Source organism: Sebastes fasciatus, chromosome 4, assembly GCF_043250625.1.
Source record: "Sebastes fasciatus isolate fSebFas1 chromosome 4, fSebFas1.pri, whole genome shotgun sequence".
Classification (NCBI taxonomy): Eukaryota; Metazoa; Chordata; class Actinopteri; order Perciformes; family Sebastidae; genus Sebastes; species Sebastes fasciatus.
In genome coordinates, this window is record NC_133798.1 from 8,509,832 (window position 1) to 8,529,974 (window position 20,143).

At 41.0% G+C, this 20,143-nt stretch overlaps 1 protein-coding gene across 9 annotated transcripts in view; it reads left to right on the forward strand.

Moving 5' to 3' along the window:
- Positions 1-19,011, forward strand: part of mical3a (microtubule associated monooxygenase, calponin and LIM domain containing 3a) — a 108,863-nt gene extending 89,852 nt beyond the window's left edge. For all 9 annotated transcript variants that reach the window (XM_074631773.1, XM_074631774.1, XM_074631776.1 and 6 more), the window contains 8 exons: positions 436-486; positions 1,320-1,427; positions 4,657-4,750; positions 5,598-5,648; positions 6,691-6,741; positions 14,611-14,710; positions 16,696-16,769; positions 16,862-19,011. In XM_074631773.1, coding sequence (XP_074487874.1) covers positions 436-486; positions 1,320-1,427; positions 4,657-4,750; positions 5,598-5,648; positions 6,691-6,741; positions 14,611-14,710; positions 16,696-16,769; positions 16,862-17,046 — 714 coding nt within the window. In that variant the 3' untranslated portion in view covers positions 17,047-19,011. The remainder of the gene's footprint in view (positions 1-435; positions 487-1,319; positions 1,428-4,656; positions 4,751-5,597; positions 5,649-6,690; positions 6,742-14,610; positions 14,711-16,695; positions 16,770-16,861) is intronic.
- The last annotated feature ends 1,132 nt before the right edge of the window (positions 19,012-20,143 follow it).

Here is a 20,143-nt window from a genome sequence, read left to right on the forward strand (position 1 = left end):
CCCTCGCCACGTCATGTTGCTTTTTGATCCGTCAGCGGGCTAATTTGCCTAATCTTCGCAAGTCTTTAGAGCGTGGTGGAAACGCAGACAACAGTGGGCTGAAGGAACCTTTTACTTACATGAAATGTAGTTCCAGGGACTACAAGTCTCGGGAACTTTTGGTGGAAACCCGGCTTTAGAATCTAGATAATCTGTGTGATTTGTAATTCATGTTGTGTTCGACTAATTTCTAATTAACAGAGATGTGTAAATTGTTGCTGCACCTTGCCATTTTTGTGTTGGTGTGGGATATTAACATTGCCTGATTTAATTGTACCAGCTAAATTATTAGTTTTTGTTTTATTTTTGACCAATTTAACATAATCATTAACCCATTTAATCATATCATCTGTATCATGTTTGTTTTCCTCCCTTTTTTGTTGTGTCTTCCCCAAGTCTGTTTATGTCCCTCACGCACTGGCGTTCAAGAGATCGTACGCCACAAAGGTAGTATTACATACGTTCCCATTGATAACCCCACCCCCACCCCCCACCCCAGCGCATGTGCCAGTGTACTGTCATAACACCTCATGTGCATCTGGCCTAAAACTAACCGTCCTTTCTGGAAGCATGTGGCGGGCCGGGCCGGGCCGCGGCGCCGCCTACTCAACTCACTGCTGGTTATCCACTCTGTCAAAACATGACTTTTCCAAAAGCGCTCGCCTTTTCTGGTCACAGTGATACCTCTGCATCTCTTGATATATCAGGGGCTGCTCCTCTCTGACTGGTATGATATTAACCTGCCTATCTGTCCACTGTGGCACTGTTTTTACTCCGGTCTGGATACTGGAATAACTTTGACGTTTTTTCCTTCAGTGCTATTCTCTCTTTCTGCTGATTCACGCCAGCTTTTTATGTCCACTTATGTCGGCTAATAGGGGAAAGAGCCCTGCTTATTGACGCACTATAATCCCCATTTATTACGGAAGATTTCATAATGAGAAGGATTATAAATGTGAGCTGCAGAGAAGTTATTATGTGTCACATTGTGTTCCAAATAGTTATCATACCTTGAAATAGCAATGTAAAAGCCTAGAAAAGCCTGTAGAGAGTGTGTTCTATGTAGATAGATACCGTGGAGTGACGTTTTAAATATCCCAAGCTAGATTACATTGTGCTAGCCGATGTTGCCTCTCGCCTTCTACAAGATGTAATCAGAGTTTTCCTCCTCCACTCCTGTTCAGTTTGTCTGAAGGGCCAGGGCCCCATGGAGTCACCTCCACGGATTAGCAGCTTGTGAGTGACACTTCTCTGACCCCGTATTTTTGTTATTACTCCAGAAAACCTACACAGAGGAAGAGCTGAATGCCAAGCTGACGCGGAGGGTCCAGAAAGCTGCACGACGACAAGCCAAGCAGGAGGAACTCAAGAGGCTGCACAGAGCCCAGGTAACCGACCCTCTGACTTTTCCTCCATCACAGCCGTGAACTGGACATTTGTGGTTTGGAGTGAAATGTCTCTGCAAATATTGAGCGGATTGCCAGGATTAGATGGTAAATTTTTAAATGGACTTGCATTTATATAGCACTTTTCTCGTCTTCCGACCACTATTAGAGCCATTTGATTCATCACAATATGTCCTACTGCAATTTTTTAAATCGCAGTAGGCGCAATATTTGTTAAAGGCGAAATGTGTGTCAAAATACCATTTTAAATTCAGTATTGTTGTGCTGCAGAGATGCCCTGACCTAAACATCATATTCTACAGACTTAAGAAAAATATGTAAAAGATCACACCATAATCATTTTAACATGTCTACAATGAAAATGAGAATAATGATGTAAAAATGATCATTCCCTCTAATATTGCAAAACATATCGCAATTGCAATATCAGTCAAAATAATCGCAATTAGATTTTTTTTTTTTCAAAATCGTGCTGTCCTACTTTGGATGAATTGTAATAAGTTTAGTGATTCCCCTAACTTTTCACCTAACACCATCATCGGGACAACATTTCAGTTTGTTCAATACTTTGGTTTTTGACGAAAAACTTGACATCCCCATCATCTGTACTTTGTGTTTAGTGTGGATTAGCAAACGATAGCAAGCTGACATGCTAAACTAAGATGGTGAACACTTAGTAAACATTATACCTGCATGTTAGCATATTCATTGTGAGCATGTTAGTATGCTGATTAGGGCTGTGTATTGGCAAGGATGTTGCAATACAATATTTATCATGATCCAGGGGTTACGATTCAGTATATCGCGATGTATTGCGATACTGTAAGCAAGGCGATATATTGCGATTTATTAAATCTAATTTCAGGAAAGCTGTCATAGTGTGAAGAACACATCACCATAGGCATAAAATCTGGGTAAAAAAAGTTTACTTTTATTTATGCACTCAGAACAGTGGGATCTGCATTCATCAAAGTCCCTGTAACATCCAACATCACAGCACTACTTTTTGTGCAATCTGATCCACTGTCTACCACAAATCTTTGGATGTAAACTATTAATTAGATATCTATACATTGTTTTTGAGAATCAATACAGTATCACAAAACACAATATCGCGATACTGAAGTGTATCGATATTTTCTGACACCCCTAATGCTGATGTAAGCCATTAGCTAAAAGCACCATTGTGCCTAAGGAGCACAGCCTCACAGAGCTGCTAACATGGCTGTAGACTCTTGGCTGCAATCTTGTTCTGACGTCACGTTGAAAGTAGGTTTCATTCATTCTTTTTTTGTTGGTTGAATAGCTCTTTCAAACAGTGGGAAACAGGGTGTTTTCATAGAGCCATTATTCATGTCATGCATGTCAAACAATTTAATAATGAAGTGGCTTATGTGTATGTCTGTAGTGTTTGTGTGGTATACGAGAGATACGCTACATTCATATTGTAGTCACTGATACTCAGTGTTGTCCTCCTGTTGTTTTTTACCTACCATATGGTCACTCTAATGTGACTCAACTCTCTTAAGGTGCGGCCAAATTCACCCTTTGGTTAGGAAATCTGCTGTGATTGATGTTGTAAATCTTCAGCCAGGCTTCCAGTCCGCTGACTCGGCACTAACCCACAGCTAAAGTCTCTGCTCCTGGTGCCGTGGTTAGCTGGCCTAAATCTTGTTTCCTTTTAGTGGCTATTTGCAGAACCCAAACTGCGTCTCTCTTGTTTAGCTCCTCTTGCTGCGTGGCACTGATAAAGTTCAGTGCTGACAGAGGAAGTTAGAGTCTGAGGGAGAAAAAAAACAAACTTTTAAATGTGCTAAAATTGATATTCAGAGCATTAAAATAGCAGCAAACAGCCATTTGCCTTTCAGTGGCTCTCTGTTGAGAGGCAAATAGGCTCTGTTTATGCATCTCTCATTCTACCCACTTTATCCATGTCGAACCAATTGTCATTAATCAAATCATACTCATATACTGCATATCTAATCTAATTATAAAGCAAGGAATCTCTGTGTGTATGTTGGTGGGTATGTCCTGCTTCGGATATCTCGAGAACCGTCCAACCGATCGACTTCACACTTGGCGGGTATATTGCTGAGGACCCAAGGACGTGCATTGTCAAAGTTGTTGCAATTTGGACACAAAACGCATTCGATATTAATAAACTTTGAATAAACAAGCTGGATATACTAACATTACAACTGAACACTTCTTCACTTCCCTGGAGTCAACAAGCGATGAGCGGTTCTCGACAACGTTGCAAGCAGCACTTCCAGGGGCCGAGCAATCGGCCCATTCGCTCCGAACGGCCACGCCCCCTGAACGTGCACTGCACTAGTACCATTAAACCTGGGATACAAAAGGCAATTTTCCTTGTCACCAAAGGGATCTCTGTGAGCTAAATTTGCCAATAGGTCAGTTAAAGACATGCAAAACCCATTTGAACTAGTTTGAACAGGTTTTACATGGATCTCTCAAAGATATCATCTTCACTTAGTGCCAAATTAGTATTTCTGGCAGATAATAGCCAAGAGTAACTGATGATGACAGAGAATGACAGCAATAATTCAGCATTTTAATTACTGAAGTACGTAGAAGTAGTGGTAGTGGAATTTTGACTCGTCGTACTCGTACCTGCTGCTTCACCTGCCTCTGTGGCCTTTGCCTCCAATAACAGAGCCCTTAACAAGAGATATTCATTGACAGGTGCTCCACCTCTTTTGAGACTTGCCACTCATCCAGATTCTCCACTGGGAAGTTATTTCAATTGAAATGTTTGTGTCAAGGTCAGACACTTGGGGGTCCAAGGTTGGGGTGAACCAGGCTGCATGCCCCTCTATCATTGCCCCCGAATCCCTGCCACTGCCAGTAACAAGTGAGAGTGTGGTGTGGGCCAACCTAGGGAGGACTATAAAATATTAATCATCTTTGGCGAAGATCATGAAATAATATTTGCCCATCAGAACAGGCTCATGTACTTGTAGACATCAATTAGCAGTACTCCCGCTGTGCCTTGAAACATTTATTTTTAATGAGGGTAAACTGTTGTTAGAGGTAACCTCTGCCGCCGCCTCCCTCAGAAACTGGTGGCACAAATCAGTTGTAATTAGCGGTAGATGTTATTATTCTGTGCACCCATGTGAGATAACTGTTTTGTAATGTACTGTGTTAATGCATTCTATTAATAACGTGACTCTCCTGCTTGTCTGTTCAGATCATTCAGAGACAGTTGGAGCAGGTGGAGGAGAAGCAGAGGCAGCTGGAGGAGAGAGGCGTCGCTGTGGAGAAAGCTCTGAGAGGAGAAGCAGGTAACAACTTGTCACTTCATACATTTTGTGTTTTTTAAATCAATCTGGCCATCCCATGTGGCGTGGTGTATCAGCAACGCTACTGCAGATAGACACGGGTGTAGTGAGTTTCATAGCACGTAGAGCTCTCTTATTATTAACATTTTACAAGTGATTTACTGGATGTCTGACAATTAAATCTTGTTTTTGCGTCAGCCCCGGCTATTTGAGACCACGTTTTATCTTTATATGATGTGAGTTCAGCCTTTTCCAGAGCTCTAAAGGGAATAATAATAATTTAGATGATTAGGATGATGTAACCGAGGACACCGCATTACCTCAGAAAAGCTGTCCCTCTGCGATCATTTAGATCGGGCTGAAATCATTGTCTCCATTTACAATTTATGCAGTCGCACTGAAGCAGATATTTCCAGCGCTTAGATTTGTGTGCAGAAAGACACATTTGTTTCTCCAAAGTAATAAACCCAAATTGGTCTGGACAAGGGACTATCACAGACAATACATTTCTGAGATGAAGAATGCATTATGTGTTAACGCGGGCAGTTGTCTAAGAGTGTGAGGCATGAATAGTGCTCAGTAGCAATAACACATTATTTACGTGATGTCAGTTTTGTATGCGAGGAAGGCGCTGAGGTTGTCCTTTATAGAGCTGACAGCGTATTCCATCCTAATTTACTTTATGGTGACAGAAGCTTTTATTATGCTAATGCATGCACGTAGGATGCATTGAAACATTTCTTTAAATCCGGCCATTTCCCCACCAACCGAATAACTATTTACTTTTCCCATGAGCTGTGCCAATTGTTTGAGTATGTTTTAACTTGTGTACTACTCTACTCTCTTAAAGGATTGTATAAAGGTACTTATACGTTACCCAAACAGCACAAAAGAAGATCAGGTATTAGATTTATTGTAGTTCCCTCTTTTTTATTTTTTTATTAATGCCATGTGACACTGTTATGTTAGGCTCCATCTGTGGTGACACACTGCAACATTTCTCCATCTCTGAACATGTCGTCCGTTCACATAACGTGTCCGCCATCGTCAGCATGCGATCAGGAGAATGTGTGTCCCGACATAGATTTGTGTTTGCTCATTCTGGATGTGTCTTTGTCTCCTTCACTGCCTCTCAATGAGGAGAGTTTCTGTACTCCGATCAAGACTCAGATCACGTTACATTCTATAAATGGCAATCAGAATGCAAGAATTCAAATATAAATTGGTTCTCGGGCTGACAATTTCTTTATTACAATATTTTCTGCAAATGTTTGCTGTGGCTGAGCGGCTTGATACAGATGTTTTTTTGAGATATTATCTATTATCTTTTTTTTTATTGTGGCGAGTTACAGCAATCCAGAGCTGTTTGTGACTTTGTCTGTTGCACTCAAAGATCTCACTTAACGCTCAGCTGCTCTTTCAGTCTGAAATAATTAGGTATTAAATCATTAAATTACTGTAATCGAACATTGGCCGCACATGGATTGGATAGTACATAACTTGAGAAAATGAAAGCTTTTTCTCGCTGTTTGAATGAACTACATCTTTGTCAAATGAAATGCACGCAATACAAAAAAGAAAATTGATATCTTCTACATGTCAGCACACAGCACATTACAAGAGGCTTTGTGTGATATCAAGCAGACTGAGCCAGTAAACAGCAATACAGCAAATCTATGTTGCAGCCTCTTATTATTTTTGGAAAATGCCATGTAGTATTGCTCAGCCCGACTGCATTGTGCACCGTGGTGAGTACTGATGGACTCTCTTTGTTCTGAGTGTTGCTGCAGTGTGTATGTATGTGTGTGTGTGTGTGTGCGTAAGAACTATTTGCAAGAACATGCATGACTTGCTGTTGTTGGAGCATTTTGTGTGTGTTAGTGTGCCCAGTTTGGGGCAGTGTGAAATAACTCCTATCTCTAATATATCCCCTGTCATTGTAGACTATTGGGGAGATTCTAATTACAGTGAAATCCTGGACTTGCATCTGGGCGGTATGTATTTCAAATCTGTCGCTTTAAACTAACCTAATGGCTAACCCAATCTGTCCTCCTCCCTCCTCTGTTTTTACTACTGTACTTGAGCTTTGTACTCCTCATATGTACCTTGATTGGCTGGCCGGCGGGCTTTTAGCCTCATTGCAATACTTTCTGCTCCTTATAGCTCCCCCGCCTCCCTACTCCATCCTCCCTCCACCCGCACTGGGTTTGTAGTTCAGACACTCTTTACATCAAATAGAGATCAGACACTTGTCCTCGTGCTATCCTCTTAAGATCGTCTTTGATCTCTGTAAACTCATAAATGATGAATGAATGAAACTTTTATTTGTCACTCTTCAGCACGCAGAGACTGTATAATACAATCTGCTGCAGAGACACAAACAGCGGCATACTGCAGAGTCAGAAATCCAAACGGCAATATAGATTCTTCTTGCATTCAAAGAAACACTGTGCATGCGCTGAGGACCAGTCCAGTAGAGACAACAACATAAAAATAGCAATACAATGAAACTAGGGCTGTCAATCGATTAAAATATTTAATCCCGATTAATCGCATGTTATTCAGACATTTTTTTTATCTGTTCAAAATGTACCTTAAAAGGGAGATTTGTTAATTAGTGGACAAATATGCGTGTTTATGCAAATGTATGTATATATTTATTATTGGAAATCAATTAACAACACAAAACAATGACAAATATTGTCCAGAAACCCTCACAGGTACTGCATTTAGCATAAAACAATAAACAGTCAGTGTGCTGACTTGACTATGACTTGCCCAAAACGGCATGTGATTAACATTAACATTTTCCTCGCCAAAATTGACAAGTATGACATGATTGGTACCAATGGATTCCTGAGGTTTTGTAATTTCATATGAAACCAGTATCTTCACTCTAGCCTTAAAACTGAGCCCGCTACAATCTACAAATTGAAAGTTGCGTTAATGCGTTAAAGAAAATTAGTGGCGTTAAAAACAAATTTGCGTCAACACGATAATAACGCGTTAATGTTGACAGCCCTAAATAAAACAAAAGTAAATATTTATATATATTATTTCATACTACATATTGTACATGCTCTTTAAAGATGGACTCCTTTGCATATTCATTCATACATATTGTGCTGGGAAAAAAATTATACATACAGTACTTTGATAACCAAATTCATGCATGATGGTTGAGATGGTGTAAAAGGTATTTGAATCTTGATTTAAAGTTAAAAGCTGCTGATTATATCTTATAGTCAGTGAATCCCATGGAAAGACCCAAACCAACAATATTTATTTTACCATCCACTGTGCAAATGTTTATTTACATACACAGAACCCCCCCCCCCCACACACACTGTGAAAGTATTGCATAACCTGCCCCATACTAAACTGCTGGCATGGCTCTTAGCTTTCCCTCAGAGCTTGTTGCTGCTGTAGTTCTGTCCTGTAGTCCCAGCAAAGGCTCCCTTGACTTTCTCATACCTGCTCAGTTGCATAACTCCCCAAGTATGTGTGTACGTGTGTGCAGTGTGTGCTAATAGGCAATGTTGCAACCATGGACCCTATGGAACAATAACAGTGTCCACCGTGACACCTCGACATCTCGTGGTATCTGTTGCTATCTTTTCGACTCTGGCATTGTTTTAATATGAGTCAAATGCCTCTTTTCCTCCTCAAGTCAGCAGGCTCTGTTTGCTTCATATTTATTCAGTGTCAGCGGAATCTCTCAGCAGGAGTGAAATATAAAGGTGCATTTCCACATATTTGAACAAGGTCTGTGCTTCCCTGTTGGTTGTGTCCTGCTGGTTGTTGTTACTTCATTGAACAGGAGATAGTGTGGAGTTTTGACGCAAAGATGAGTATATATGTACACAAAAGAAGTTTTCCTTACCAGGGTTCTTATAGGGACACGGTGTTTCATCAGCTCAAATCCAACATGTGAGTTTGAGTTGATAGAGGTTATTCATTCCGTGTAGAATGTGTGAATACTAAAAACAAATTTTTGTGTGTCTCACTTTGAGTCTTTGCAACTGGAAGCAGTGTGTTTGTAGCGTTCTGAATGTATTGTGGGGAAGGATTTGTCTTTGGGCTCTTCTCATTTCTCAGCTTGTACATCCTCGATTCCTTTCCTCGCCTCCTTTCCTCGTGTCTGAGTCCCTCCAACTTGAGATGCGAGCGGAGGAGGAGAGGAAGATACACAAGGAGAGAGGAGTCGAGGCAGCAGGCGTTTCACAAAATGAGACATCTGTGAGCTGCAACCATCATTTTAAAGCGACGTCGATTTTAAAGAGGACCTATTATGCTTATTTTCAGGTGCATACTTATTATGTTTCCATGCTTTAATGTTCAAAAAACGCTTTATTTTTGTTATACCGGCTGTGCTGCAGCACCTCTTTTCACCTTCTGTCTGAAACGCTCAGTTTGAGCTCCTCCCCCGCCCTCCTGAAAAGCCGAGTCTGATCTGATTGGTCAGCTGGCCCAATCTGAACTAAAACCAAACTCTTCGGACCCCGCTCCAGCTCCGCTCTAACTAGCTTTGTATGAGTACGTGCCAAACTAGCTGTTAGGCAAAGTGTGTTACTTGGTGACGTCACCACGTTACGGAAGAAAAGGTAGGACTTCAAGCAAGGCGTTTCAGGAGCAGTGTTTCTGTGGGGGGGGGAGTAACCTTTGGCGTGGACTTTGTAACTCAACAGACCTTTACATTCACAAAAAACTATATATTACACACTACAGGAAAGGGAAAAAGCACAAAAGCATAATAGGTCCCCTTTAAATATGACATGTGGCACAGCTGCATCATCTGTCCATTGTTTTGTCACGCCTCTTTTATACGTCACAGGTGCCAAAAACAGAAAAGGATACACCTGTGCATCTTTGCTCATAGCTCCTCCAGCAAGCCTCCTCTCTCCTCGAGATACATTTTAGGAATTGAGGCATCCTTCAAGATGGTGCGCTGAGATCGACTCCCGGGACACAGGCAGGAGGAAGGAGGAGCGAGGAGACGAGGAAGCACAAAATAGAGAAATGAGAAGAGCGGTTCGTCTTTCTTACCGTGGTTGATCGCGTGATGGGGAATTGTAGAGTTTGGACTGAATACCAGGCTGTAAGGTGAATAGTTGCTCTATCAGCCCTGCAGGTGGCACCAAAACTAAACCCAGGGTAAACATGTCTGTTCTCTGAATCTGCGATAAGTTATCTAATTTTAATCCTCTACTTTAATGATTAAAAAATTATGGATTTACTGAACATTAAGATCCAACGATGCATTTAATATTTGCGTGATTTGGCAGAGCCATAAAAAAAATTATTAGGACTCCAATCTGTCCGAAATAGATTATCTAAACTGCAGTTTTCCCAACAGATTTGTGCTTTTTCTCTGTGATAGTCCCTTGTAGTAATTATCTGGCATTACACTCTCCCGGCTCCTTTACCCACCAGCCTGATGACACTGTGTCTGCCTCCTATTTGTGTCATGTAATGGAACAAGCCCTTATATGTGTGTCCCTATCAAAGAGCTGTTACCCTCCAGCTATCTGCACATTCTCTCTGAATCTTCTTCACGTTATTCTATAGTCCTTATTTTGGGGTTTATTAAAGTAGCAACCACTATCTGTGATCTCACTTTTTGTGAGAAAAATAAGTATATTTTTGAAAAAAGTCCTAATTTGCACTTCAATAGTAGCTACACTTCAAAAGTCGCCACACTGGCAACAGATTGAGCCGGGCGGTCTAAACATGTTCAAGTAGTGTTTACAGGGAGATGCTGAAACATCTTTAAAGAAGAAGCAATTATCTGCGTCTGTGAAAGAGATGGATCTCCTCAGTAATGGCTTTAATAATGAGATTAAATTAGTTTGTGTACTGCGATGAACACTGGCCATATGCGTAGGCTGTTCCCATTTCATAACTGACGTAGGGTGCTGTTGCCTAATGGAAGATAATCTACAGACGAAAGATCAAACAGGGGATTATTTTCCCTCTCTGTGCTCCAAGTTTTCTGTCTTCTCTTGTTTTCATTTCTTATTCTTACCCCCTTTTTTCATCCCTCACACCACACAGCTGATCTCTCCCACGTCCTCTCTCTAGGTGATTTGTCTTCTCCCTATCACAGTGCTCCTGCCCTCTTTTGATTTTCTCCTCAATTTTCTTTCTCCCTCCTCACACCCCCCCTCTTTCCCCCTCCACCCTCCACCCACGCTCTGTGTCCTCTACTCTTTTTCTCTCTCTCTGTGACGTCTGTGCTCTTCCTCCTGCATTACTTCCACCACTCTTTCTCTCCCACCCACCCATGCACCAATCTACACGTCACTCCCTCACCCTCTGTCCCTTCTGTCAATGTGGAAGTTGAGCCCTTTGTGGGGATGCCACGCCGAAGACCTCTCTCCTTCTGCTCCTGCTGTTCCCCTGAAGGTAACGTAACCCCGCCGCCTCCGCTGACGGTTGTGGCGGGTTACCATGGCAACCGTAAGGATCTCCAGAACCGGGCTACCCCCTTGAGCCCCTCCCCTTTATCCCCCCAACTGGTCCTCCTCCTCTTCCTGTCCTCCCCGTTTGTGTGTGTGATCAGGCTCAGTAGATTTCCCCCAAAACTTTTATTATGAGGAAAACTGATTTAAATTGTTGAAAAAAAGCTCCAAAAATACATTTCATCACGATTTTGATAACTGCGTCAGAATGTATGCTGTTAAAGGCATTGGCTAATTGTTTTTGGGGTTTTTTTTTACACTTATTTAGTTATTTTATATAGACTGTCATCTTCCCCAAACCAAATAAGGAGCAGGATACAGCCTATATCATGACTTAAAACTCTAATGTACTGTACTAGTACCTTGGCTCCCACAGGGTAGATGTTCCAGCCATGTTGAGCAGGTATTTTTTAGGGTTATGTAATCTGAAAACCCCCAAAAATGATGTAGTTAGTTAGTAATAGATTACTTCTGTTGGAAGTAAGATACTGAGATGGGCATGCTAATGTTTGCAGCTTAGAGAAGACAAACACACTGATGCATCCCTTCCTCACACATTGGCTCCTTGGTGTTGCAAAAAAGACCCCACCATCCAAACTGTTTTAATAGTATACTATAGCTCTAGCTAGAGCGTGATTCGCATTCACGTTTTAACTTGAAGAGAAATCCAAAGCTCGATAGGCCGGCCGTGCAGTGTTGCCAGATTGGGCTATTTTTTATTTGATTAGCTGATTAAAAATGACATGCAATGACAACACAAGCTGATAACTGAAAGCCATCAAAACCAAATGCCAATTCACTTTATTACAACTAGGTTAAAACCTACTTTTTTATTCAGCTATTATTTGTCATAGCTTTGTGATCAAAGACTTGTCAAGATTGCACATATAATTGAAGAATATGAAGTTTGAAAAAAAGTCATTTATTGTAACAAAGTAACTGTCAACAAAAAAAAACACCCTCTCTAAAATGAAAATTAAAGGTGCCAAATTCAATATCCAGAACATTCATATAGCAGCAAACAACTATTTGCTATGTAAAAATATAGCCTTAATGTCTCCCTGAACAGAGAAGGAAGTCTCCCAAAGCTTCTCCGCGCTTTGTTGATGTTGACATCGCCAGGCCAACGGTATCATTGCGGAAGCGTAGCACCCACCCTCAAGTTAAAACCTGTTTCGACATTTTTTACACTGTTAGCACCAAAGAACGTATATTGCCTACAATTGAAAGTCAATTGTTCATTCCATTGCAACATCAGCGACCAGCCACAAAGCTACACTTTCGCCATTTTGGACTGAAAGTTGTCTCTTTGCTTCTATGCTCTTTGTTAGCACCATTAGCTGCGAGCTGCCGGCTCGCCTTCGCCATGTTGAGAACCGTTCAGAGTAGACAATATAAGTGCTCCAAATCCTGTATTTAGCACCTTTAAAAACTGGGCTAATTTTATGATGACTGGGCTTTTATTGGGGTGCTTTTTGTCAGTCAAATCTGGCAACACGGTTGCTAAGCTAAGGCTATTCGCTGTTCAGGGGCAGGGTTATAGAACGGTCAATTGTAGCCTAGCAACACATGACAAACCCTCCAGTTTGAGCAGGAGCATTCATACTGATGGATATAGTAATGTGGTGTATCCGTTGTAATATTCTCATTTAACCACACAAGCATAGTGTCTCAGAAAATGGTGGTAGTGAAAATATCTTTTTCCCTATTCCAAGAGGCTGCATTCACACAAAGGGGAAACTACTCTGCTGTAGTGTGTCTTTAATCAAACAGCATGTGTTTTCTGTTTAGCTAAAAAGAATCGTAAAGCTGCATAGTCCTTTGCAGTATCCATTTTTGCAGTTGTTATCCCTCAAATAAGTGTTAAAAGTGTCATGTACTCATAAAATTATAATAAAACCCGGGCGGTGAACACCTGAGACGTGGCTAGCTCCCGGCAAGTTTGTGGTTCAAGGAGTGAGAAAACTGCATGGTGTGATGATGATTTGTTATAAATATTCAAGTCTTACACAAAACAAGTCCTAAAAAAATAATGGATCATCTGGTTTGTTCCCGTATCTAACACCTGTCACTGGAAATTTTGCCTGGGCTGCCAATCGGTGTAAAGTAACATGCTTTTGTGTTTGTGTGCGATCAGAGTGTTTTGTTCCTTATTTTTTTGCTGTTACTTCCTTGTACTGGACGGCTCTCCTTTTTGTGTTCGGAGGCCTTGGGCTGAAGGATGGTGACGGTGGTACAGGTTGAAGTAGTTTAAGAGAAAAGCATCCATTTGTAGGACAGTCTTGGCTTGCTTATAGAATTCCTCCTGTCTCCACGTGTTGTATTCCTCTCCAGTGTGAGCAGCTCTTCTCTAGCTTTGCCTCTCTCTCTGTCCCTTGTCTGTTAATTAGCGAGAGCCAGCCCCCGAGACCACAACCATGCGATTTATGTGTGTACAATGTTTTTCCTTTTCGTTTTGCAAGAGCCTCCTCTTCCCGAGCTAAGTATATCACGCTGCATCAAGGTTTGCCTTCCGGTGTTTCATTGAAACCGCTTGGCTCCACCTGCTGCAGTCAGATAAATGGAAAGGAATGCATCGCCCCGGCTGCAGACCTTTTCTTAAGCATGCCACACAGACCGGTCTTCTCTGCAGGAGAAGTGTGCCGCTGTTCTGCTCTCTGACTGATTGTGCCGATTATGAAAAGTGCGCAGCTGCAATGCATGATGCCAGTAAAGCGCCGAACATGCTTTACCCTGAGGCAGACTTAATAGAGGAGTGTGAGCTTCACTATTGGTCTCAATGATAAGTCATCCCATGAACATTTGACCTTGTAATTGAATATGTAAAGACAGCAGAATAATTCATGCACTTTTTTTCCCCCGCCCTCAAACCGCACAGCATGAATGGGATATAAAAGGATTTTATTCTGCTGTGGGCAGGGGAGGATGAAGAATTTCCATAGGGTCCTTGGGTTTACTTCTCTGTCTTGTTTTAGCTACTGATTGGTGTGTTTGCGTTTTGTCTTACTACCCACCCACTCTGGAAAAAAAACTGATAGGAGGAGGTAGTTGCTCCCAAAGAGCAGCTACGTCTGACACTAAGTCCAAACTGGGTAACACAAGCTCTCAACTTTGTAAATACAGGTATTGTCTGTTTGTGTGTGTGTGTGTGGGTTGTGTGTGTGTATATATGCTTTTACCAAAGTTGAAACCTGTAAGCTCTACGCCATCTTTAAGTATGGTGTGACTGACCACGTTGGTGTCGATGTCCATCCTCCCACCTCACCATCCCCCGGCAAGGACATCCTGGCTTGGCTGTCATTGCATTACCCGTGTCGAGTCCTTGTCTGTGTGACATCACTGTCATCTCCCGGCCATCTGGCGTCTCACTGCCACTCTGTGCTTCCTTCTTCCTCCCTCCAGGCATGGGCAAGAAGGACGATCCCAAGCTAATGCAAGAGTGGTTCAAGCTGGTGCAGGAGAAAAATGCCCTGGTCCGCTATGAGTCAGAACTCATGATATTGTAAGTACATTACTTGACTGTTGAGACGGATAGGCTAGTCGATGAACTGATTCGTCAAAGTGTAGTAACCAAGTAGCTAGTTTGAAATGTCTCGTGTGTTTTATGAGAATATAAAAGCTATAAAAAACTATATTCTATCTATATTATAGCTGTCAATCGATTAAAATATTTAATTGCAATTAATTGCATGATTGTCCATAGTTGATCATGATTAATCGCACATTTTTTATCTGTTCAAAATGTACCTTAAAGGGAGATTTGTCAAGTATTTAATACTCTTATCAACATGGGAGTGGGCAAATATGCTGCTTTATGCAAATGTATGTCTACATTTATTATTGGAAATCAATTAACAACACAAAACAATGACAAATATTGTCCAGACATCCTTACAGGTACTGCATTTAGCATAAAAAATATGCTCAAATCATAATATGGCAAACTGCAGCCCAACAGGCAACAACAGTGTCAGTGTGATGACTTGGTTATGACTTGCCCCAAACTGCATGTGATTATCATAAAGTGGGCATATCTGTAAAGGGGAGACTCGTGGGTACCCATAGAACCCATTTTCATTCACAAATCTCGAGGTCAGAGGTCAAGGTACCCCTTTGAAAATGGCCATGCCAGTTTTTCCTCGCCAAAATTTAGCGCAAGTTTGCAGCGTTATTTAGCCTCTTTCGCGACAAGTCAGTATGACATGGTTGGCACCAATGGACTCCTTATGTTTTTTTAGTTTCATATGATGCCAGTATCATCACTCTAGCTTTAAAACTGAGCCCGTTACAACCTAAAAACTGCAAGTTGTGTTAATGCATTGAAGAAATTAGTGGCGTTAAAACGAATTTGAGTTAACGCGATATTATTGTGTTAATTTTGCCAGCCCTAATCTAATTTATATACATTGGTAAGCAAGACTAGACATCTATAGTCACACTGAGCTGTTCTTTCACAGATTAACATTCATCACCTTCAGCTGCCCTTTGTCAGGCTCACCTGTGGTTTTTTTAGATTATCTCGATAAGATGCATACAGTTAGTTTGGTAACGCGGTAATGTTCAGCCTGCTGTTTTAATTATTCTCAAAGTACAGCTGAGACTGATGGGAATTTGGAGGTTAATTTTAGAGGTATCCTTTTACTAGGTATCCTAGTTAATGATTAAGTGATTTCATTAAAGTCAAAGCGCACCTCCTTCCTAAACATTCAAACAGTGCTTAAACATGAGAAATGTTGCACTTTTTAGTGAACAGCAGGTCTATTTTTATTCTTTTTATTAAATAAGAAATTTAGAATGTCTGGAAGAGCACAGTAATAAAATTGTCAAATCATATTTTAGTTGCCTTTTGTGAGTTGATATAAATGCAACTGATTGTGTGAAATGGGCATATGATGTCATCTCATATCGATGGCAGGCCCCTGAATTGAATTGAATCTAAATCGTATCTGGGCAGACTTTGTGATATCAGCAAATATCGCATCGTTGTCCAAATAATCGATATATTGTCGTATCATGAAGAAACACGCCATTTACATCCCTACAGGGCAATGAACGGTACTGTCATCCCTAAAGATTTAATGCATCCTGTGATGACCTGATGATGTAATAATAGTCCCATCATTTAAGTACAAGGCAGTTATAACCTAATCCAGAGTGTACAGGAGATAAAATACTGACCTCCTTAATTTTATGATTATTATTACATCATGAGTTTAAAAAGGTTGTTAAACCTGATGAAGTCATAATCATGTTTCAACATAATGACATGATCTGATATGTGATCATATTTGCAATCCATTAGAGAAATAACTTTATTACACTCTGACATGTCATTAAATGGCCCAGTGTTATCTCATGATCAGTGACTAAATGCTTTTAGATCGACTATTCATCTTTTTTAGAGAAACAAATAATAAAAAAAAGCTGTGATTCGTCTGTGAAACAAACTTAGCTTGTTCGTTTTTTTCCTCTCCTTTCGTCCTCAAGTGCCAGAGAGTTGGAGCTGGAGGACCGGCAGAGCCGACTGCAGCAGGAACTAAGGGAGCGAATGGCTGTGGAAGGTGAATGTTAATGAACTAACAGCCCGGACTGTTTAGCTCCGTGTAATCTGCTCCCTCTTTTTAACTCCTGTGTTTTACTGTGCGTCTCTCAGACCACCTGAAGACGGAGAAGGAGCTCAGTCAGGAGAAGCAGATCTTGAACGAGATGTTGGAGGTGGTGGAGCAGCGCGACGCCCTGGTGGCCCTCTTGGATGAGCAGAGGCTCCGGGAGAAGGAGGAGGACAAGGACCTGGAGTCCGTTATGCTCTCCAAGGGCTTCAACCTCAACTGGGCCTAAAGGGAGTGAAATAATTTCTCATCAAGTCCCGGGAAAAGAGTTGTGATAGGTGGCCCCTGCCTCAACTTTTTTGATCAGAATAGTCTGCTGAACACCTGCAGCCGTGAATGTGTAAAGATTCCCCCAACACACACACAAACACTACGACTGCCTCAGACATCGAAGCAACGTTTACATATCCCCTGCCCAAAGGCAGTCCCGGTTAATCACTTTGCAGTTTTGCTTGCTCTTGCTCTCTGAGGGTGTAGAGGCAAGTACATTTCTCAGCTTTATCATCCCAGCCTTGAAGTGGATCCTCTCAAACAGGGGGGGGCCTTTGGGAGAATGTTTAAAGACTTGTTTCATTCTCGATTATCTAAAGGGAAGAATGCAGTTTGGTCCTGCTGATGTAAAGGAATTGTAAAGAATTGTGTTTTTTGTGTATAGTTGTGTAGAACAAGTCACATTTTTGGCGGATGAGGGTCCTCTCCTTTTTTTTTCCCGAAAAGGACTGCTACAGAGGTGCGTTCAAATGCTGGAGTCTCAATCTAAGATTCTCCTTTTTAGTCTGACTATAGGATGGACATCCTCTGCTGAAGCTGCCTTTCTATCCAGTGACAAACTGACTTCTGCATCCTTGAACTGTAAAGACACAACAAAAGGCTCTTTTTTTTCCCCTCACAGTGTTTTAGTGAGTCAACACTAAGAATCCATTAAATATGGCCATGCTTTTTTATATTTATTATGTTTGTTTGATTTAACAGATACACATGTTTGTTTTGTTTTGCATTCACAGGAGAGTGCCCAGACAGTCATTATCTTGCACTTGTGCATGACTCAGATGCACCCACAAGCCATTGCATGTCAGGAATGAAGGCTGCAGGCACATAGAAGAACCTTTACCTTGTCTTTGATAGCTAGGACGAGTACAGACTTATACTATATATGAACACTTAAAGCGTTTCACATTTCTCAATAATGACGGGCCTCTCCTTGACATGCCGTTCACTGTATATCACACTGACAGTTATCGTTTACAAAATACTTCTCCATATTCGGGATTGGATGTTTATGTTTATGGTAAACGGTAGCGAGGTAAACCAACTGTTGAAGGGATTCATCTTTGAAGGAACTCTCTTTAAATTCAGGTATGTGTCCTACCGTGTGTGTGTTAACATCGGGATGTTATAGAGAAGCCGATTTCACTGTTGTTAAATGGGAGATCAGCGTAAGCTCACATTACTCATTTTTGTGCCACAGGTCTGTCTGTTGGTGGATATGCTGCAATATCTGAGGAGTACACCACAAGGACTTATACACTACACACCACTCACATCAGTACATGGCAGTGTTAATACTTTACCCTTGAACAAGATGCCTTTTTTCATTTTCATTCTCTATACTTAAGTTATATTTTTATTTTTCTGAGTCGACTTGTTTTTGAGGTAGTCACATACGTGCATCCCACTGGAACTCTAGATTTTTACTTTTTTTTTCTCAAATACTTTTATACAGCAGGTCCCCAAACAAACAAATAGATGATTTTAAATGGGGGAGGCGCTGACAAAATGCAAAGTGCTTTATGAGCAATTTGCATCAAACAGGAACGTTATGGTTCATCTGGCGGGCAGTCAAATCTAATAGCCTTTTTGACAACTGTAAAAAATCCAGGTGGTCACTGTTTTACAGCACAGAAACACTAAAGGCTATATTTATGACTTGGTTATGAGCTGTGAATAAAAACAAAAGTGATATCATTTAAAGGGTTTGTTGTTTTAGATGGCGTGTGATAAGTTTGACATGATTGTATTGATATTTATTAACATGTGTGCAAACTGTATTATATGTAAAGAAAATGAATCCTAATTTTTAAACTGTTCTGTCGACACATGACTTGTAATGTAAATGCTTCATGTAGCTAAAATGCATAGGGGTGTTGGATGTATGCTGAAAACGGCAATAAAACAATGCAGTTGTTCTTTTAAATGTCTGTCCACTGGAGCCTCACTTTTTAATGGATTAGAATGGTTATGAACAGGTTTTAGATAACCATTATGGACCACAATTGTAAGATAAAACTGACAATTGTTGTCTGATTTCCTCCTACTTACCGTTCCCTCCACTGCCATTTCCAGCTCTGACTTAATGAGGGGGCTAAAATCTGTTTATTTCTGCAGAGAATGAGAGATAGTGTAGCAAAGAGATTAACAATAAACCCAAATGTATATAAGTGGGTTTTGTAATACAGTCAGTGAGTCAACATGGGTTTTGAAACAAAGTATATATATTTAGTAGCATATATATTTTTGATAGATACTCAATAAACCATAGCTAAATATGGACCTTTATTTATCCCTGGGGGAGAAATCGGTTTTGCCGCAGTAGCAATAACAGCACACGGCTAGACACACAGGATTAAAAAACACACATACATAACCACATAAATATAGGAGTAAAAAGGTAAAAACCTGAAGTATAAAAAGTTACAATATTTTTGAAAAGAAGTGCTGATGCTACCTGTGCTTTACAGAATTAAGCAGCGAAATGGAAGAGGGTATGAAAGAGAATTTATATCTGTTAGTTTTGACTGATGGTCGTCTGTCAGTGAGACGGGAACCTGAGGGTAGAAAACTTAAATTCTAAGTGCAGGGGGTGGGCGCTGCCATATAATGGATTCTGCCACAGTGCGCTCTGTGATGGAGCCATTGAAGGAGTAATCCAGCAATTTAGTGTTGCACCTCTATAAAGTTGGGGGACTCAAAAGAGACAGGATAAAGATCGGTTGAAAAGCAACAGGCCGAGAAAACAGGATTTTTTTTTTTGGCTTTTGCCATTATTTGATAGTGGTAGTATAGACATGACAGGGAGAGAGAGAGAGAGAGAGGGGATGACATGCAGCAAAGGGCCTCGGGTCGGATTAAGGACTCAGCCTTAATACATGGGCACCCGCTCTACCTGGTGAGCTACCAGGGCACCCATCTGTTCATTTTTAAGTCTTCCAACACAAGCCGAGATAACTCTGATGACATCATCAGGGGTTTAGTCTCTCATAACCATTGATGCCACCAAGGGTAATTTTCTCAGACTTGACAAAGCTTCACCAGGGCCAAAAAAGACA